The 22,680-nt window shown below is 36.6% G+C and overlaps 1 protein-coding gene across 3 annotated transcripts in view; it reads left to right on the forward strand.

The window, feature by feature from the left end:
• The window catches only part of KANSL1L (KAT8 regulatory NSL complex subunit 1 like), a 141,948-nt gene that overhangs the window by 39,194 nt on the left and 80,074 nt on the right, over positions 1–22,680 (forward strand). For all 3 annotated transcript variants that reach the window (XM_078147388.1, XM_021008773.2, XM_021008777.2), the window contains exon 3: positions 17,135–17,332. In XM_078147388.1, coding sequence (XP_078003514.1) covers positions 17,135–17,332 — 198 coding nt within the window. The remainder of the gene's footprint in view (positions 1–17,134; positions 17,333–22,680) is intronic.

A 22,680-nucleotide genomic window follows, 5' to 3' on the forward strand; every position in this document is an offset into this window, starting at 1 on the left:
CTTCTAGAAACTTCAAGATCTTTTTACTCTGTTAGCAAATACTTTCTGTAGTCCAGTCACTTGCTTTTCTTTCACTACATGATACTTCCATAAGGGTGGAGTTGATATTGTATCTTTTCTTTCTGTCTTGCATAAAGACTAGAATTTTTTTTTTCACTGAGTATGTTCTAAATATATGCCTTTTTAATAGAATTGAATTGTTGAGGCACTGGAGTAGTACATCAGTAGAAAGTTATTATTATTCAGTTTCCAGTCACAGGAATTTGGAGATGGAAGAAACTTAGAGATCATCTTGCAGCTTGCATTGTACTTTATGGAGAAAATAGAGGCCATCTGCTCTGGGCACCTTTCTGAGTGTACCTCAGAACCCTTCTGTGCATAATCTTCTGAACTCTCCTCCTTTAGTCCCATCTCTAAGGAATCTACTTTTGTCCTCGGTGTTTTCCCTTACCATCTCCAAGAGCTTCTCATAGTTAATATTTTCTCTCTCTCATCTTCAACTTCTCCCTGTCTACTAGCTCTTTTCCTACTACCTACAAACATACTCAAGTTCAACAGTTCTCAAAATTTTTGGTCTTTATACTCTTAAAAATTACTGAATTCTGCCGCTCCCCCCAGCTTTTTTTGTAGGTTACATTTATTGATATTAAAAATTACTGAATTCTGCTGCTCCCCCCAGCTTTTTTGCAGGTTACATTTATTGATATTTACCTCATTAGAAATTAAAACATGTTAAGTATTGTTATAAAAATAGTTTTGGCTTCACAGACCCTCATAAAGGATTTGGGGGACCTCCCCCTCTTCCTGGTCCACAGAATACACATTGAGGACCAATGCAACAAGTGTATCCCATTCTTAAAAAGCCTTCACTTAACCCTTCTATCTGTCACGAGCTATTGTTCTGTCTCTCCTCCCTTTTCACTGCCAAACTTTCTATTTCATTACTGCTCTCTCACTTCTTAGTTCCTTGCAGTTAAATCCATTGGCCTCTCAACCCTTATTCTTTTTTTTTTTTAATATAAATTTGTTTTTAGTTTTCAACATTCACTTCCACAAGTTTTTGAGTTCCAAATTTTCACCCCATCTCCCCCCTCCCCCCACCCCAAGATGGCATGCATTCTGAATATCCCTTCCCCTAGTCTGTCCTCTCTTCTATCTCTCTCCCCTTCTCTTATCCCCTTCCCCTTCTATTTTCCTGTAGGGCAGGACAGACTTCTGTACCCCATTTCCTATATTTCTTATTTCCCACTAGCATGTGAAAACATTTTTTTTAAAAACATATGTTTTTAAAACTTTAGGTTTCAAATTTTCTGTCTTCCTCCCTCCCCACCCACCCTCATTGAAAAGGCAAGCAACTCAATATAGGTTGTACATGTGCAGTTATGCAAAACACGTCCATAGTAGACATGTTGTGAGAAACTAACTCTATTTTCCTTACTCCTATCCTGCCCTCCCATTTATTCTATTCTTTCTTTTGACCTTGTCTCTCCTCAGAAGTATTTACTTCTGATTACCCCCTTTCCCAGTCTGCCCTCTTCTCTATCATCCCCCTGTTCTCTTGTCCCCTATTTTCCTGTAGGGTAAGACAGATTTCCATACCCAATTGAATGTGTATGTTATTCCCTCTTTAAACCAAATCCTATGAGAATAAGATTCCCTCATTCCCTCTCACCTTCCCCCGTTTCCCTTTCCCCTGTAAGAGACTTTTCTGTTTTTTTTTTGTGTGAGATAATTTACCCCATTCTACCTCTCCCTTTCTTCTTCTCCGAGTATAATCCTCTGTCATCCCTTAATTTTATTCTCCAGATATGACCCCTTAATCTTCAGCTCACCCTGTGCCCTCTATCTATATAAACATATAATTTTTTTCCTCCAACTACCCCTGATACCAACAAAGGTCTCGTGAGTTATAAATATCATCTTTCCATGCAGGAATGTAAACAGTTCAATCTTAATAAGTCTCTTATGATTTCTCTTTCCTGTTTACCTCTTCATGTTCCACTTGAGTCCTGTATTTGAAAGTCACATTTTCTATTCAGCTCTGGTCTTTTCATCAAGAAGGCTTGAAGTCCCCTATTTCACTGAATGACCATTTTTTTCCCTGATGGATTATACTCAGTTTTGCTGGGTAGGTGATTCTTGTTTGTAATCCCATCTCCTTTACCCTCCGGAATATTATTTTCCATGCACTGCGGTCCTTTAATGTAGAAGCTGCTAAATCTTGTGTGATCCTGATTGTGTTTCCATATTACTTGAACTGTTTTCTTCTGGCAGCTTGTAATATTTTCTCCTTGACCTGGGAATTCTGGAATTTGGCTATAATATTCCTAGGAGTTTTCCCTTGGGGATCTCTTTCAGGAGGAGATCTGTGGATTCTTTCAATTTCTATTTTGCCCTCTGGTTCTACTATATCAGGGCAGTTTTCCTTGGTAATTTCTTGAAAGATGATGTCTAAGGCTCTTTTTTTGATCATGGCATTCAGATAGTCCAATAATTTTTAAATTCTCTCTCCTGGATCTATTTTCCAGGTCGGTTGTTTTTCCAATGAGATATTTCACATTGTTTTCTAATTTTTCATTCTTTTGGATTTGTTCTACTGTGTTGTGATTTCTCATAAAGTCACTATCTTCCAACTGCTCTATTCTAATTTTTAAGGAAGTATTTTCTTCAGTAATCTTTTGGACTTCCTTTTCCATTTGGCCAATTTTTCTTTTTAGGGCATTTTTCTCCTCCTTGGCTTTTTGGACCTCTTTTGCCATTTGGGTTAGGCTATTTTTTAAGGTGTTATTTTCTTCAGTATTTTTTTGGGTCTCCTTTAGCAAGCTGTTGACTTGTTTTTCATGATTTTCTTGTCACTCTCATTTCTCTTCCCAGTTTTTCCTCTACTTCCCTTACTTGCTTCTCAAATCCCTTTTGAGCTCTTCCAAGGCCTGGGACTGATTCATATTTTTCTTGGAGGCTTTGGATGTAGGAGCTTTGACTTTGTTGTCTTCTTCTGGTTGTATATTTTGATCTTCTTTTCACCAAAGTAAGATGCTGTGGTCTGACTCTTTTTGTGCTGCTTGCTCATGATCCCGGCCAATTACTTGAGTTTTAAACTCTTTGTTAAGGTAAGAATCTGCTTCCAATGTGGAGAATGTACTGTCCCAGGCTTCAGGGGTTTGTACAGCTGTTTTCAGAGATACTTGTAGGGCCCTGTAAATTTTCAGTTCTTCCAAGGTGGTATGATAAGGGGCGAGGTGTTTACTCCTTTCCTGGCCTGTGACTACAAGTACTCCTTTCTGTCCTGTAACTGTGAGGAGGGGCCTCTCCACAGCACTACAAGCTCCACCAAGCCAGCGTCCTCCTCATCCCAGCACCGCCACCCAGAACTGTGACCTGGATCTAAACATGGGCAAAGCAAGAGATTCCTGTCTCAGCACTGGCAAAAATATCCCTGCAATCCCTCTCTGATCAGCCACTGCATTCCCCCTCAGTCTGTGGGCAGGAAGCTTGGGAAGCAGCTGCCCCCCCCAGCGCCACACTCTTGGGGAATGGAGCTGAAACCCCGCCTTCCTTTCTCAGCACTGACAGAAACAGACCTTCTAAGTTGTCTTTGGCATTTGGGTATTGATCAGTCTGGAAACCTCCACAGCTGCCCGCGATTCAGTCCTCTGAGGCCTGCTGCAGGTTTGCTGCGGCCTGAGCTCCCACGCTGTGCTCCCAGCCCGGTGCGATACACCTTTCCGATCAATCATCCAGGTTGTCTTGGGCTGGAAATTTGTTTCACTCTGTCTTTTTGTGGGTTCTGCTGCTTCAGAATTTGTTTAGAGCCATTTATTATGAGTATTTGCAGGGGTTTGGAGGAGAGCTCAAGCAAGTCACTGCTTTCACTCTGCCATCTTGGCTCCGCCTCTCTCCCTCTCAGCCCTTATTCTACTGATGTTGTTAACCACTGTCTCCTTCCAGATAATTTCGTCTTTGCCCTTTATTTCCATGAAACTATACTCCATGCTTCTTTTTTGACCTGTCTGACCCTTCTTTGTAGGTGGCAGCTAACTGGTGAAGCAGATTGAGCATCAGGCCTGGAGTCAGGAAAACTCACCTTCTTATGTTCAGAAATGACACTTACAAGTTGTATGACCCTGGCAAGTCACTTAACCTCTGTTTGCCTTAGTTTTCTTATCTGTGAAATGAGGATAATAATAACGCCTACCTCCCAGGGTTGTTGTGAGGATAAAATGAGATAATAATTATAAAGTGCTTAATACAGTGCCTGGTACTTAATAAGTGCTTTATAAATGTTAACTGTGTTGTTGTTCACTAGATCCTTTGCTAGAAAATCATCCAAGTGTGGTCCTCTTTGTTCTCCGTGTGAATGTTTTGGGTATCTTTCCACTTCCTAACTATCACTTCTTTTCAGATGACTCCTAAAACTCTGTATTCAAGCCATAATCTTAATCCTTAATTCAAGTTATGCATCACTGACTGCCTATGAATATATCCTCCTAGATATCCCATTGGCATATAAAACTTGACATATCAAGAATGGAACTCTTGTCTTTCCCCTTGTAAACCTGTTCTTCTCTATTTATGTCTAGGGTACTTATGAGTCAGTCATCTTTGACACTTCTCCCTTTCTAATCATTCACTCAGTTTTATTAAAAAACTAAATCTTTTTCATTTGTTTTGGCATAGCAGAAAGAGTGATAAATTTGGAGTCTGAAAATGTAGGTTCAAATCTGAGGCTCAAATTTTACTTGCCTGTAAAATTAGGGGATTGGATTAGGTGACCTCTGATGACTCTTCCAATTCTAATTCTATGCTGCTGTGAGAGACCTTATGATACTTTTTCTTCACTCACAGAACCAGCATCTTAATTTAGGCCCTCATTGCCTATTGTCTGGTCAACTATGATAGTGTGTGAATTGGCCTCTCTGTGGCTCTTTCTAATCCATCCTCTACATAGGTGCCATTCACTCCCTTTTTCTAAAGCATTCGATGACTCTCCATACAAACTTGTTAGTCTGGCATTTAAAGCCCTGAACAATCTGCTGTTCTGCAGCCTCCTGTCCTTCTAGACTTTGACTCCTTTTCACACATTCATTGTGTACTACTAACTGTTCTCTGAAATTGATCTTTTAATCTCCTGCCTCCATGCATTTGAATATACTGTTTCCCTTGTTTGGAATATATTTTCTCATCATTTCTGCCTCAGAATATCCTGGTATTCCTTCAGTGCCCAACTCAGGAGCCACCTCCCAGTGAAGTTCCCAGTTAGCAATCCCTTAGCAGAAGGAAAACTGACCAAGTTTTTCTTTTACTCTGCCTATTTGTATATGTGTGGTTTATCCTTAGTAGAGTATGAACACCTTGAGAGCACAGACTGTTTTTCTCTTTGTATCCTCAGTGCTTTACACCTAGAAGGCATTACAGTTCTCTAGTCTTAATTTGTAAAATAGTAATGAAAATGTTCTTACTACTCATCAGGATTGTTTTGAAGAATTTGCTTTATAAATTTTTGAGTAACACATAAGTGTGACTTTTTATTAATTGACCACTTATTATTTTTGCAATATAGCCAGTTCTTTCCCTTCCCTGTGCCTTTGATCATGTTGTTTCATGCCCCTCATCTTGGGTATTTAAAACCCATCTAGCCTTCAAAGTCTAACTCACATGCTATATCCTTTTTCAAATGTTCTCAGATAATGGCTCTGTCTAGGTGGCCAGCAGATATTTGATGGCTACTACCCATTGCTCTCTCTGTTTTCGGCATGGAATCCCCAACTTTCAGTGTGGAGTTGTTAGCCTTCAAAAACAATTCAGTAAGCATTTGTTAAGTGCCTAGCATATGCCAGGCACTGGGCATATAAAGAAAGGCAGAGCACAATACCTGCTTTCAGGAAGCTCATGGTCTAATGGGGGCAACAACATGCAAAAACTAGGTATAAACCGTATATATCTATATGCCTATGCCTTCTATCTACCAGTCTGTTTATCTAATAAATCAGAGATAGTGGACAAAAGAAAGGCTCCTTGTGGAGAGATTTTAGCTGAGACTTGAAGGAAGCTAGGGAAGCCAGTAGATGGAGAGGGGGAAGGGAGCGAATTCTAGGAATGGAGGATAGTCAGTAAAAATGTTCATATTTGGGAGATAGAGTGTTTTGTATGAGGAACAGCAAGGAGGACAGTGTCTCTGGATTGCAGAATATGTGGAGGGCAATGAATTATATGAATACTAGGAAGGTAGAAAAGGGGCTAGATTATGAAAGGCTTTAAAAGCCAAATGGAGGATTTTATGTTCAATCTTGAAGGTAATAGGGAGCCACTGGAGTTTATTGAGTAGGGGGAGTGACATAGTTAGACCTGCATTTTACTGAGATTAATTTAATAACTGAGGGGTGGATAGAATATAGTGGGGAGAGATTTGAGGCAGTTTAGACCAACATTCAGGCTGTTGTAATAACCTGGACATGAAGGAATGAGAGTCAGCACCAGGTTGGCCTATGAAAACCTATTTAATGGATAATGTAGCCGAACTATGTGTTTCTCAGAATCCTATCGTCATCAGAGGTCTTAGAAGAAGGCTTGCTAAGACCCAGAGGGCCTGGGAGTGGTTCTGTTAGGTTTTGGTGGTCTTAGAAGGAAAGGAAGACTGGGATAGAAAAGGGGAGAGAAAGGGGAAATTTTTCTTACATAATCAAGGTATACAAGGAGGGAAGGATGGGAGGAGCAGACAACACTTGAACCTCATCCTCATCTGAACCAGTCAAAGAAGGAAGAATACTTACACACACACACACACACACACACACACACACATACACACGCACTCTCATAATTGGATACAGAAATACATTCTATCCAACTGGGAAACTGGAGAGAAAGGGACTGATAGTGACAACTGTTACAAAGGAAAGAAGGAATAAGAAGAAGGGTATGTTGAGGGGGGATTCATGTTAACTGCTCATGGGTAGGCTGAGCCAATATAATAAAAATGAGAATACTATCTAAACTAATTTACTTATTCAGTACTATACTAATCAGGTTACCAAAGGATCACTTTATAGAGCTAGGGAAAAAAAATAATCCATCTGGAAGAACAAAAGATTAAGAATATCAAGGTAAATAACGAAAAAAACAATGGGAAGGAAAGGGGCCTGGCAGTACTAGATTTGCAAAGCAATAATCATCAGAAAAACTGGCACTTACTAAGAAATAGAGATACCATCAGTGAAATAGTAAATAGAAGCAAATGAGCTAACAGAAGTCTAATGTTTGAAAACCCAAAGATTCCAGCTATTATTAGGATAAGAACTTCTTTTTTGAGAAAACTGTTGGGAAAACTGGAAATCATTCTGACAGAAACTACGAATAGATCAGCAGCTTTTATCGTATACCAACACAATAGCTAGATAGTTCTTTAAGGTTTACAAAGCTCTTTATATATGTTAATTCATCACAATAACCCTGGAAAGTAGGTGCTGTTATTATTCCATTTCACAGATGAAGAAATTGGAGCACAGAAAGTTAAAATGACTTGCTCAGAGTCACACAATTAGGCAACATATAAGACAGGATTGAAACTCAGATTTTCCTGATTTCAAGTCCTGCACTTGATCCACTGTATCATTTAGTCATCTCTAGATAAGCTCCAAATGGATAATTGACTTAAAGTGTAACATCATAAACAAATCAGCAGGTATGAAAGAAATTTCCTGCCTATGTGTAGGGGAAGAGTTTGTGATCAAACAAGGGACAGAGAGGATCATATAAGGTAAATGGATAATTTTGATTACATAAAATATAAAAGTCTGCATAAATTAAACCAATGGAGCTAAAAGTAGAAGAGAAACATACAAATGAGAAAAAATCTTGGTAGCAGATTTCTCTGATATAATTTCATTTCTAAGATACATAGGAAACTGATTCAAATTTTTAAGATTAAGAGCTATTCATTCTCCAGTTAATAAATGCTAAAAGGATATGAATACGTAGTTTTCAGAGGAAGAAATCCAACTATCCATAGGCGTATAAAAATGCTCTAAATCATTAATAATTAGAGAAATGAAAATTAAAACAACTCTGAGGTCCTACCTCATACCCATCAGATTAGCAGACTTGACAAAAAAGGAAAATGATAAACATTGGAGGATTTTAGGAAAACAGGTACATTAATTGGTGGAACTATGAACTGATCTAGCCATTCTGGAAAACAGTTTGGAACTGTGCCCCCAAAGTTACTAAACTGTACATACCCTTTGAACCAGTAATACCCCTACTAGGTATATGCCCCCAAAGACAGCAAAGAAAGAGGAGGGGAAAAAACCATATATACAATAATATTTATGGCAACTTTTTGCACTGGCAAAGAATTGGAAACTGAAGGGGTACTCATCAATTGGGGAATGGCAGGACAATTTATAATATATGAGTGTGATAAAATACTGTTGTGTTTTAAGAGATGATGAAGGGGTTGCTTTCAGAGAAACCTAGGAAGACTTATATGAACTAATGCAGAGTGAAGTGAGTAGAACCAATCAGTTTATCAAATAACAATAATGTAATGACAAACAACTCAGAAGAACTTAGAGACTCTAATCAACTCAAAGACCAGCCAAAATTCCAGAGGACTCATAATGAAATATTTGTCCCCACCTCCTGACAGAAAGGTGAATGGACTCAGGGTGCAGATTAAAACTTTTTTTTGTTTGTTTACTTGGACATAAACAATGTGAGAATTTTTTTTGACTATGCATGTTTCTAATAGAGTTTTTGTTTTTCTTTTTCCCTGAGGAAAAATGAAAAGGGAGTGGGAGAGAAGTTGGAATTTCATTAACTAAAAAAAAAGTTTTAATCAAAAAAATTGTTGTTGACCTAAAAAACAATAGCCAAATAATTATATAGCTAAAACATGTAGTAATAACATAGTATGGAACCTTACTGTTATGTATAACATTGCTTTTATTGGAATATAGGTCCCAAGGAGAACCCAAGGGTATCATAGAACCAGACTACTGGTCTGCAAAGATAAAGATAAAAAAGGCAGATGACCAAGTTTCATGAACTTGCACAAGGCATGTGTTAAGGACAAATATGATGAGTTAACCAAGTCATCTCATGGGGCAAATATTTTAGGATAAGTAAAATAAAGTTTTACTTTATGTAGCAGGTAGTTTACCTGGAGGATCGCTGCTGTCTTCTTCCATAAAAAAATTGCATCAGGACAACTCTAAGATAGAATACTAGGCTGAATACATCATTGTCTTCATTTTGTATGTCTTCAGTGTTTTAGTGTCCAAACTTAAAACTATTTAAGCAGAGTCATTAATGAGTAGCTAACTGCCTTAGGCAAAAAAAAAAGTAATATGGGTAATGTTGCTTAGCACATGAGAGAATTCCTGGGGGCTGAACATAGTAGTTAAAATCTGCACAAGTTGTGCACCTTCTGTATAGATAAAGGGGGTTCCCACACCATATAAATTTATAAAAAGTTTCTTCCTAATTTTAAACTATGACTCAGAGAACTACACTCATTTTTTGGAGGGTAGGGTTGTGGGGGTTGAGACCAAGTCTCCCTATTTTGCCCAGGTTGGAAGTGCAGTGGCTCATCATGGGCCAGATCCCAATGTAGATGATGTGATTTGTTCTGTTTCTGACCTTGGTTGGATTGCCCCCCCTTTAAGAAAGCTGCTGGCCTCCCACTTCTGGGGGTTTACCACATTGGTGCTGGACCAATGCAGATATTCAGTTGGCCTAACACACTATAGCTCATACCTTTTGAGCTCAAGCTGTAGCCCACCCAGCAGCAGGGATGACAGGCATGTGCCACCACTATCAGTTTGCATTAGCTATCCTAAGTAGCTGCAGTCTTTAGTAATCATCACAGTAATTAGTAATAATTTAGTAGTCATTATGGTAAAATGTAAAGAGTAATATCCTGGAAGACCTTGCTGTTGTCCTGGCTATGACTAATAGTAAACATTTACTCACATTTATGTAGTACTTTAAAGTTTTAAAGCACATTCCTCCTCACAGCACTATGAGACAGGTTTTAGAGGTATTTTTATTTACATTTTACAGATGAAGAGACTGAGCTTGGAGAGGTTAAACGACTTGCTCATGGTCATATAGCTATTATTTGTCTAAGGCAGAATCTTAGTCTTGGTCTTTTGATTCCAAGTGTAATGCTTTGTGTATTCTCATGTGATCTGAGGCAAATCTAACTTTGGGCCTAATTTTTCTCATAAATAAAGTGAGAAAGACTAGATGATTTCTAAGGTTCCTGAAAGCTCTAAAATGAGTTCTTAAAAACCACAAAAGGTATGACAAAAGCAACAGCAAATGACAACAACTTTTCAACTTAAGTGTTTTGTAATTATGATATATTAATGATTCATGAAAATAACCCATTTTGTTTTCAGGTTCATCTGGTGTTTGTATGGAACCAAGGACTTCTTTGTTAACTAAACTTGATGGTTAATAACACACTTCCATTTTACTTCCATTTTATTTCTTGTTTTCTGACATAGTAATACTAAAGAAGGAAGGACAGATGTAAAATCTTTGCAATTATTTTTATTGTGAAATTTAATGTCATTTTATTTACTTGCAGTTACCTGATGGAGGTGACAGCTTAAATTACTGCACTCATTTCTTTTCCTCAATAGATCTGTACTCCAGTGAGATCTACAGTCCTGGTGATTTGCTTACTGTAAAAGATGAATTGATTGTATTATCAGAATCAGACAAGGGACAGACAGTGCAGTGTTCTAAGATTAATTGACTTAAGACAGTGCATAGCTTTTAGCTATGAATTGCATTTGTTGACTGGTTTGTCAGTATTTAGTTTGAGGTATGTTTCCCTTTAAGGCCATCTGATAATCATAAAAGATTATTCTTTTTAAAGGAAGCAAAATACTAAAAATTTACTTGGATGAGTACAATTTGGATGACTAAAATTAAAAATAATTTGCAAGTAATCAAACAAAGCAGGTTCTGAGTTTCCCAGTTAACTTTCTTTGGAACGATTTGTAATCATCAATGTACAACTTAATCTGGGACATCTGGCAGGTCTATTATGTTCCACCTCCAGAAATGTTTGTATACTCCTAATACTCTTTATCCTGTAAGTTAGAATAAATTGTTGTAGTGAAATAAATTTAAACATTTTGGTGATAAAAACATATATCTCTTGATTGCTTTGGTATAAGCCAGATATGAGTTTGGCAATTTATTCTCTTTAAAAAGAAGCATTATGTTGTTTTTTCTGCAAAATGTGAGGCAATCACTTAGCCAGGTTTTTATATTCCTTTTCCAGAATGATGCTTTTGATGCTTTTGATAGGTACTGTATTGTTTTCTTTGAAATTAGTCAAAACTATTTATTGACATTTTCTTTTGCCTTTTTACTTTTAAAGTGATGATTTTAATTGTGCTGCTTAGCATTTATATAGCTCTTGAATGCTTGCAAACTGCTTTACAAATGTTATCTCATTTTCTAACAACAATCCTGTAGGGTAAGTGCTATTATTATTATTCCTATTTTACAGATGAGAAAATTGAGGATGACAGAGGTTAAATGACTTGCCAGGGTTACACAGCTAGTAAGTGTCTGAGGCTGAATTTAAACTTAGGTCTGCTCTAGTTCCAGCACTCATTCTCTAAACAAACATATTCCTTGATGTACTTAGTACTTACTGAGTACTTAGTAAGCTCAATGTGAAGGTAAATTTTGGGGTGGAGAGAAAAGAAGCTGGTAAAAAAGTGGTTTTATAATCAAGAAATAAAAAAGACTAATGCTATATGTGTATATGTATATGTGTGTAAGTATGTATGTGTATATCTGTATATATACAGATATACACATACACACATGCATATATATATACATATGTATATGTGTGTGTATATATACACACATATATACACAAAGATTCATATGTATATATTACTATTACTCTCTTTAAGAAGAGTGTCAGAAGGTGATGGAAATTGGTCATAACAAATATCAAAATGAAAAAATGAAGTTGCAATTTGAAAGGTTGTTGACAGGAGTGATTTTAGAATACTTTGTCTTCTTGTATAGTTGGATCATTGACTTGACGGAACACAGGTTAAAATCAATAGCATAGTAGAAGAGAAAAGAAAGATGAAATGTATGCTGTATCTGTAACATACAATTTTTATAATTTAATAGAGCAAGTAATCAACCTTGACAAACAGAAAATGGATAAGTAAGGACATTGACTCTGATTTACCCCTTATTGCATTGAGAAATTTAACTTATTTAAAAAACTATTACAATAAGACCCAAAGAATCCAGAAGTCACATGAGCCAGCAAATAATTAATCTTGCCAAGCACAGAAACCTGATGGAAAATGGTGACACATCTTTAGAGTGCAAACTTGTTTGACAGCCACTGCACAGGGGAGGATATTACAGGCATTATTGCCTTGCGGAAAGTAATAAACAAATAAATAAGCCGCCTATAAAGGATTTGATATGAGAACCAACCATAAGCTAAATCATCTTCAGAACATTTTTAAGAGGACACTGGGATTGCAACAAATATGTATGGAAAATTATCAGAATTGAAGGCATTTCTATTGTGATCTCTTTTCATCAGCAACAATATTTAAATTCTATCATCTTAGCTGAAATACTCAGTGAGACAGTGGTAATGACATTTTTAAAGATGAACTTAGAGGGATTGGACTTGACAAAAATCCATCTAGAAGTATGCTGGAAGCAACATAATTTTAAAGCATGACAGTATGTCTTTACGATAAATCAAAGAGACAATGAGTGGAGAATATTATAAGCAATTTTAAGAACCCCCAAAGGGTAACCAAGAGATGTCATTAATTACTGATGTACTTTCCTATCTCTAGGACAACTTTCTCATTTTATGGAAACGGATTATCTGTGCAAACATTAAAGTTGTCTTTGATGAAAGCATGAGAAAAGACCAAATAGATTTTCACAGGTGATTTTCTATAACTGAACCCATTTTCACAATCATATAATTTGACAGAAAGATGCAGAAAATATAACATCCCACTTTGTATACTTGTTGATTAAAAAACAAAAGAAGCATTTGACGTGGTAGAACAAAATACAACCATAAAGTTTCTCCTCAAGAAACGTGGCATCCATGCATATTTGGAAATCAGATAAGATTGTATGAAAATAACTTTATTCAGTGATCCATTAATTACTGCTCTCAATCAGGGCGTAAAACAGGAAGATATATGCATATCTATATAATGTGCATAGCCAATGTCATAGATTTCTTATGCAGAGTCCAAATAGAAGACAATCTCCCTATCAATGTTTAGGTTCTCTAAATGTTTCTATTTGTACAAACATTGTATTTTCATTGAGATATAGACTATTCCAAAGCTTTCTTAAAGGATTTTTATATGTATTAGTTCATTTGATCCTTACATCCCCATGAGATAGACGTATCATTTTAGTTCTACACATGAGCAAAGTAAAACTCAGGTTAAATTACTTGCTTGTAGTCACATAGCTAGCAAATATTCATGGTGGGGTTTGAACCTAGGTCTCTCCTAACTATAAATCCAACACATTATGGCATGCAGAGATTATTCTAAACATCAATGCTATGAAAACAAAATGGATGACAAATATATTACAAAATTCTTTCCTCATTTCTCAGTGAAGTAAGTAGTGTATGTTCAACCCATTTTACAGATGAGTAAGTTTCCATAATACCAGATTATGTCATACATACAGTTACATGGGCAACATGTGGAGTTATTTTGTCAATATGTAATATATGGATGTCTTGGACAAGCACTCCATATGAGCAGTGACCTAATGTTAGAATTTAATAAGAAGGATGTCAAACTGAATGGCATTTAGGGAATTTAGCAATACTTTAAATCATCCCAAGCTGCTCACTGCTGCAAAAGCCTATCTTTCTAATAATTTCCTTCTGGTGTCAAAGTATCAAGAACAAGTATAACCAGAAAAGAAAATGAACTAGTCATGTAATGAGAGTGAGGGATAATAATAATGGAACGGTAACCTGAGTATTAAATTGACACTCCAGAAATATTCCGAGAAGTAAAGAAAATCCTCTAGTGTATTATGTAGAACATCAAGGGAGAATTTATAGAAAAACATGGACAAGAATTGTAGAAGGTAAGGTACGTGGGATGGCACAATATGTGGAAGATGTTCTCCTGATCCATCTAAGTAATGGTGTTAACCTAACACGCTTGTTGGCATTAAAAGAGGTGATGCATTTAACAGTGCTCTGTTACTGTGAAGCACTGTATAAATGTGAACTACTTTTACCCATTGTAAGAATCTTCTCAACATCTAAACATTTGAATGCTTTGAGTGATGAAGAGAATAGTTAAATTCAACAAACATTTATTAGGCAACTATGACCTGCTACATGTTGGGCACATGAAGACAAAATTGAAATAGCCTCTGATGTCAAGGAACTTACATTTTATTCACAGAACTACAGTTACAAAATATATTAAATATAAGGTAGTTTGGGAGAAAAGGCATCAGCATGTTGGGAGAATCAGGAACAGCCTCCTCTAGGACGTGGTGTTTAAGCTGAGCTTTGAAAGAAACAAGGAAGTATTCTAACAGGTAGAAGTGAAGAGGGGATATATTTCAGGTACAAGGAACTATCACTAGTAAAAAGGCATGCAGGCAGAAGGTGGAGTGTTGTTTATGAAGGACAGCTAGTAGTATACTTTGATTGGACAGAAACAATGATTGAAGGAGGATAATTGTAGGTAGGTAGTTTGGAGCCAGATTATGAAGGTCTCTAAATGCCAAATGGAAGAGTTTGTATTTGATCATAGAGGTAATAGGAACCATTGGAGCTTATTGGGTAGGGGAGGGACAAGGTCACATTTGTGCTTTAGAAATATCACTTTGCCAGTTGTATGGAGTATGGATTGGAGAAAGAAGGGATTTGATCAAGGCAGTAAGGACAAGGTGAGAGGTAATGACAGCCTAAAAGAAGACCTAGATCAGAGTGGTATCTATGTGAATAGAGATAAGGTGATGAATGTGAGGGCTATGGAAGTAGAATTAAGCAGACTTCAGCTGGAAGTGGTGGTCCATGCCAGGGATTACACTCTGCTCTCTAGAAGGCTGAGGCTGAAGCTGGCAGATCATTTGAGTTTGGGAGTTTTGGGTTGCAGTAAGACTTTAAAGCCAATCTGGTATCTGCTCAGTTGAGCACCAATCTGGTGGCCACCTGAAATAGAGGAGGCCTAAGGAGAGGCAAAACAGTGCATATGAGAAATGGAGCAGATCAAAGCTTCCATGCGGATCCACAGTAGTTTGGCCTAGGGGGTAGCCTCAGCATTTCCAGCTTGGGTGAGATAGGGATTCCCAGACATTAAAAACTACTTCCCCCCCGCCCCAATACAAAATAGCAACTGAAAAGATGTGGTAAGTGAGAGTAAAGAGTTGAGAACAGCTCTGAAATAGTGAAATTGAGGACCTACAGGGATGGTGCCCTCAACAGAAATAGAGCAGTTCCAAAAAGGTATAAATTTCTATTTTGTGCATGTTGAGTTTGAACTGTCTTTGGGACGTATAAATCAAAATATACAATAGGCAGTTGGTGATATAAACCTGAAGCTTAGGAGAAAGGAGAAAATGTTGGATGTATAGATACGGGAGTTATCTATATAAAGATAATACTTGAAGTTATGGGAGCTAATGAGATCATCCAGAGAGAGAAAGAGTATGTAGTCAGAAAGAAAAGAGAGCCCAGTACAGAGCTTTACTCACAGTTAGAGGGCAGGGCAAGAATCATGATCCAGGAAAGAAGACCGAGGGTCTATTAGTCAGGTAATAGGAAAAAAAGAGAAAGTAGTGTCATGAAAACCCAGATAGGGGAGAGTACCTAGGAAGAGAAGGTGATTAGCAGTATCAAATGATGGAGAGAAGTCAAGAAGAATGAGGATATAAAAGGTCAGTCAGTCAACTAGCATTTATTAAGCACTTACTATGTGCCAGGTACTGTGCAAAGTACTTAGAGAGACCTTGGATTTGTCAATTAAGAGACAGTAGCTTTGGAAAGAGTAGTTTGTATAGTTAAGTGATGACAAAGAATCCATATAGCAAGAGGTTGAGCAGTGAGTGAGAGGTCAGGATAACATTTCTAGAGATGAAAATTACCTTAGATGTTATCTACTCCAAATGCCTTATTTTTGCAGTTGAGTTAATTGATGCCCAAAGAGGTGAAGTGATTGGCCAAGGTCACAGAGAGCCAGGATTCAAACTCAGTGTGATTGCAGATTCAGCGTTCTTTCCACTTCACCATGCTTTCCCCTGCACCTAGGCAATGAGTGGAGACAGTTTTGTCTAGGAGTTTGACTATGAAAGAGAGTACAGATACTTACATTCTATTGGCAGAATACAACATTTACATAGATAAGTAAATATGAGATAATTTGAGGAGAGAGTAAATTTTGATAACTAGGGAAAACTTCCCATAGGAGCTGGTCAAACTGAATTGAGCTTTGAAGAAAGCCAAGAATTCTAGGAGATGGTAGTGAAGAAAGAGTCTTCTAGTCATATAGGAAAAGCCTTTGCAAAGGCATAGAAGAGATGGAATGTTGAGTTAAAGGAAGGGCAAATTTGGAGTAATGTGTAATAAGTCCAGAAAGGTATTGAAAGGGCTTCAAATGCTCAGCTGAATATTTGGATTTTATTTCAGAGGAAATAGGGATTCTTGTTCAGGGAGTGATGTGGTCAGCATGCTTTAGCAAGATTATTATTCATTTTTCTTTTTTCACTTTTTGGTAGTTACTGGTGTGAATTTTGGCAAGTCATGTGACCTGTCAGACTCCCTTCATTTGTAAAATGAGAGAATAGGACTAGATGTATTTTTAAAGTCATTTTCAGCTCAAAGTCCTATATTTACTGATTATAAAGCAAGGAAATAAATTACGCAAATGATAGTCTGATTTCTTTTTCATTACATATGCTTTAATACATTTCAGGTTTTCAAAAAAATTATACTCTCTAAATTTTCGCTTTCTGTTGCTTCAGTATTAAGAAATCTGCATTTATATGTAATTCTAAAAATCATATGGAATGAATTTTGTCCTTAATTGAATTGTGTTTAATTGTTGTTATTTAGGGAGCAGTGGTCCTAGAAGAATGCCAACTTCCAAAAGATATTTTGAAGAAGCAGATACAATTGACAGACCAAGGAACTTTATTAAACACCACAGGGAATTCTCAGGTTCCCCAGGAAAGACAAGATTCTTTACCAGAACAAGATTTTGAAATGTCACCAAGTAGCCCTACACTACTTCTTCGAAACATAGAAAAACAGGTAAAGTGAAGTAGGAATAGAATTTCACAAGGAGTCAATTTTTTATAGCTTTGAAAGCATTTAAATGGACAACAGTGAATTATATATATGTACATATATATATAAATATATATTATATATACACATATATAAATACATTATATTAATTATAATTACAAATCACTTTTTATATTACTAATTTAGTAAAATGTCCATTTAACATGTTGCTATAATTCAGATGTCTATAAATCTAAAATATAAATAAATGACAAAAAGCTACTATGTGGTAGTTTTTTTATACTGAAAATGAAAATCTGTTTTCTTCCAAGACAACTCTATTTCAGAGACTTTTTTTCAGGCAATAGGCTGTTTTCTATACCTTACTCATTAATTATGCCAAACATAGAATAGCCATTTTTCTCTTATGAAATACTTGTGTGTAAATAGAAGGTTAAAATGTGCCTCTCTAGTCATTTTGGTTCTGGGGTCTCCCCTGTTATTTGGAATCTATCATTGGTATTCCCAGGGATTGTTTGATTCAGGGCATGCCTGTGATTTTTGAACTAATTTAGTCTTCCCAAGTGACCCCATAATCATCCTAGCCTTTTAGAGATTTTCAAGTTTGAATGAGAATATACCTGGTACATACCATAGGGATATAGTAGTCCTTGCTAGTGATCTGAGAAACTGTAATAGACTAGTGCCTGGACATGTGACATCTTACATATCCCAGGGATCAGTTTCCTGATATGCCAGGTTATCATGTCAACTTCTAGTTAAATTAAAAAATATGTGTATAGCCACTCCTCATTATCTGTGCTAATAAAGGAGAGCAGTAGCACAGATAATCTAAAACTTCAGAAGCAGATCCCCAATTTGCCCATTAACCAACACATATTCATAAAATTTATTTCTAAGTCAACTATTTTGAACTATAGATGCGTGGCAGCATGGTGTAATGGACAGAAAATTGTCCTTGGGGTCAGGAAAAGCTAAATTCAGGTTACACCTCTGAAAAGAACTGGCTGTGTGATCCTGTATGACTTAACCTATAAGTGTCCCAGGTAACTCTCTAAGATTATAAATCACAAGCAAGGATATGCTTTGGTCAGGAAGTTCTTTACTTCAGTTCCTTATGCCAATGAAGCTGTAGGTCCCATAAAAAAAAAAAGAGAAGAAAAAGAGTTAATTGTCTTACAGAATCTGTTATAAGTTGTGCTGGTTTTTAGGAATGTCCTCAGAAACCTATCTAAGCGATGGTGTAATTGAAATGCATTATTAATAATTCTTAGTCCTTGCAGCAGATGAAGTATATGATATAGGAAAGGAAGTAGAAGAAAAGGAGGAATCAGAGTTCTTTATTCTTTCAGCATGTGGAGATACCCACAGGTGGAGTTAGTCGTTGGCATTTTCCTACTTCCCTTTATATGACCCTCTCTTATCTCCTGGTGCCACCCAGTCTCCTTAGGCTGCCCAAAATTCCTACTGTTCATAGTTTTATCTCCCTCCATGCCTTCCATCCTCTGGAAATAATTCCATGTTCCAAAATTTGCTGTCATATAACTTTTTCTCCATTTTGCCTGAATTAACATTCCAACATATGTTTACAGCTTATCTCTTCTAGGTAGTAGAATAAAAGTAAGGTGATGAAACCTTCACCTGTATATTTCTCTTTTAAAAGTGTTTGCTGGTGAACACAAATAAGGTTCAAATTCTATCTCTGACATTTTCTACCAGTGTGAACTTGGGAATGTCACTTACCTACCTGAGACTCATTTTCCTCAGCTGTAAAATGAACCAAAAATTTGGTTGGACCAAATGACTTCTGAGGTTTCTTTCAGTCTTAGATCTATGATCTTGTAACATTCTAATAATGGAATTTTAGGTAGCAAATGGGAAGATATTTGAGGGCAATAAAGTCCTGCCTAAGAGTCTGCCGCCTGTTGCCAACTCTCTAAAATTACTTTTTTTAATCTAGTTTCTTCACCTGCTTCTGAATCCATAGTTTTACTTCAAAGCTACAGCTTTTTCCTGTAACTTTTCTTCTTTCTCTGCCCACCCTATTCAGTATCACAGGGTTACCTATGTGGTCCAAAGATCATATCTTAATTTTTTCCAGATTTTATTGTTTTTTGGAGGGTCATTGGTGGCTGTTACAAGATGAAGAGCAGCGTCAGGAAATTATGAGAAAAGGTGCACTGTCAATAATGGCAGCTCAGGGAGCAGGGGGATAGCCTAAATCACTTAATCATATCAGTGATTTAAACACTGAAATTTCATAAGTTTAGGAATTTGCTTACATTGGCTGGATTTGCATGGATTGCATGATATTTAGGTTTTTTATTAGGGCTGGCCACATGGTAAAGAAATCTTTGGCCAGGGTAACCCATGAAAAAATTACCAATACTAAATGGTTCCTAGTCTCTTTTCCAAATTCAGTATCACTAATTGCTTGTTAGACATGTCCAATTGAATGTAATGTAGGAATATCAGACTTAATCTTCAAACCCACCCCTCTCCCCAAACTTTACTATTTCTTTTGAGGATACCACCATCTTTCCATTCATTGAGCTTTGTAACTTTAGTCATCATTGAGCTTTTACTCTCACCTCCTTCACCGTAATTAGGTTTTATTCTTTCTAACCCTGTGACATCTCTCCTGTATGTGTCAATCACAGGACAACTACAGTAGTACAAGCCCTTATCACTTCTTGCCTGGACTGTTGTAACATTCTCCTACTTGGTTTTTCTGCCTCAGCTGTCTCCTTTGTCTAGTTCATTTTCCACACAGATATGAAAAGGTTATTCCCAAAGCATAGGTCTGACCCTGTCACCGCTTTGCTTAACAAATATAAAGTCCTTTGTTTGACATTACCTTCACTATCCAACTCCAGCTTGTGTTTCTAGATTTATTTCACATTATTCACTTTTTGTACTCAATATTCGAGCCAAACCATTTTATTTGCTATACTCATACATGGCATTCCATATGCAAAGTATGTCCCCTCTGATCTGGAATGCATCTACTCTTTACATCTGCTTTTGGAGTCCCTAGCATCGTTTAAGGCTCGATCACTGTCTCTTGCATAAGGTGTCCCTGATCTTCTCAGTTGTTAGCATTCGTCTAACTTCAATATTGCTTTGTATTTATTTTTGTGTGTGTGTGTGTGTGTGTGTGTGTGTGTGTGTGTATATATATATGTATGTATATGTGTGGTGTGTGTATATATATATGTATGTATGTATATGTGTGTGTGTGTGTATATACTGTATTTACTTCTCTGTGTGCATGTTTTCCCCTAACAGAATTTAAGTTTCTTGAGATTAGACATTTATTTTGTTCTTTGCATTTCCTAGAGCTTAGCACAATTCCTGGCATATAATAGGTGCTTGATAAATACTTGTTCAATAAATGTATGAGATCATCATGCAATGATCAATGTTAATGGACAAACTAATAGAGGATCTGGAACGTATCAATAGTGACATTCTTGCTATAAATTAAACCAGGTTACTAAAGATAGTAGTTAAATGGAAAGATGGCTCACAGATTCTCTTTGGAGAGGCAAATAAATGAGTCAGCAGAGTTTCTTTTATCAGATACTCAAAGACAACAAGCAATATCGTTTCATGAGATGCTTGATCTATTGCAGTGCTCATAATAATATCTGAAAAAAGACCACTATAACAATAATTTCAGCTATACTGCGTTATCTGTTGCAACGAAGAATTTATTAAAATCTTCCAAATTAAGTCAACACATAATTTAATACTTGGTAACTTAAAGGAAAAGGACAGTGAAAAACATTTTAGAAAATATGGTTCAAGAGTAAGAAATAAGAGACACCAAAGAATAGATTCTATAAGACTCATGTCTATATGTCATGAATAGTTTCTTTAATATAAGAGCTTGGAAGCACTGAACGCTGTGAGCACCAACTAAAATTACAAAAATGAAAATGGTTGTATTTTGGCAAATAAGAAATAACTGTTTACTTTTTACGTGGGGGTCATTTCCAATTGAGCTGTCTTTATCCTACCTTCTTGTTAGAGAAAGATCAAAATAAAATCCCAGTGAGGAGAAAGAATAAAAATGAGAAGATAATGGCATGCATTTGGGGCAACTCCAACCTGACTTACTTAAACACAGTATCAGTGTCCTGACTTGCGTTGATAAAGAGCTGAATCATTCAGAAATTCTGTATGCAAATGAAATCATTTCCATTCCCATTTATATGCCCATCAGTGCCTCAAAATGAGAAATAGAGAAAAGAGTGGATATTGACATAAGCTATCATCATTTCCTCAGGAAAAAAAAAAGAAAGTTTAGCTGATTTTGGTCATTTGACGGATGAAGAGATCAAAAGAAAATAGAAACCACCTTAATTAGCAAATTTGTCCTTTTTTCCAGAAAGAGAGGTAGGTGGCTGCAGAAGGCACTGTTGATTTATAACATAAACCAGTTTGTAAAATCTTATGGATGAGTATGACAAAAGATTATGAGTTGTATCACCTCCTTAAAAAAGGGAAACATTGGAGGGAAAAAAATGAAAGCTTGGCAAGAGATCCAACTGAGGCACATTGTCCCAATTTAAGAATGAAATTGGAAAAAGTTACAGTGGAAGACATCTGAGGATGTTTCTATAGCAAATTCTTCCCCATTCACATTTTGATTCTAGCATCACAGTGTTACTTGAGAAGTAGAAGTGGCAAAAAAAAAAAAGATAGGAAGAACTGGACTGCATCAAATGTTCTGCTTTTCAAGATATCTGAAAGTGAGGATATCCCCCTCCCACTTACCTCATACCTGTACATTTTGTATATATGTGCATTTCCTCTCCTTCCCCTGTCTTCCCCTGTAGACTCTAAGATCTTTGAAGATAGGGATCTTTGCATCCCAGAAGCTAGCAGAGTGCCTGGCACATAATAAGTGCTTAATAAATGCTTGTTGATTGATTGATGATGTTCTGATGAGCATCAAGCTCCAAAACACTGTAGACATTCCAAAACTGACAATAATTCAAGATGAAGCTTCAACTCAACTTTCAGTTCAGGAAGAATGAATAAGAAAATGAAGGCCTGTTGTCAAACTTACATAGAAATGAGGCTTAGAAAACCTTAGCTTAACTTTTTTTATGTTGCATTTTATTTTTATTTAGTTTGATAAATATCTCCTAATTACATTTTATTCTAATTGGGCTGTACTGGACACCCAAGGAAATATGTGGAGTGTGAAGAGTCTGTAGCATATTATGAATGAGGAGTTGCTGGAAAAGCGGGATAAAATAGACACCATTACGGGGATGTATAAGCAAACAAGAAGGTGGACTTCTTGTGTAGATAGGCAAGAGGCAACTTTATGGATAGCT

The sequence above is a fragment of the Phascolarctos cinereus genome, unplaced genomic scaffold, assembly GCF_003287225.1.
Source record: "Phascolarctos cinereus isolate Bilbo 61053 unplaced genomic scaffold, phaCin_HiC Scaffold_7;HRSCAF=346, whole genome shotgun sequence".
Lineage (NCBI taxonomy): Eukaryota > Metazoa > Chordata > Mammalia > Diprotodontia > Phascolarctidae > Phascolarctos > Phascolarctos cinereus.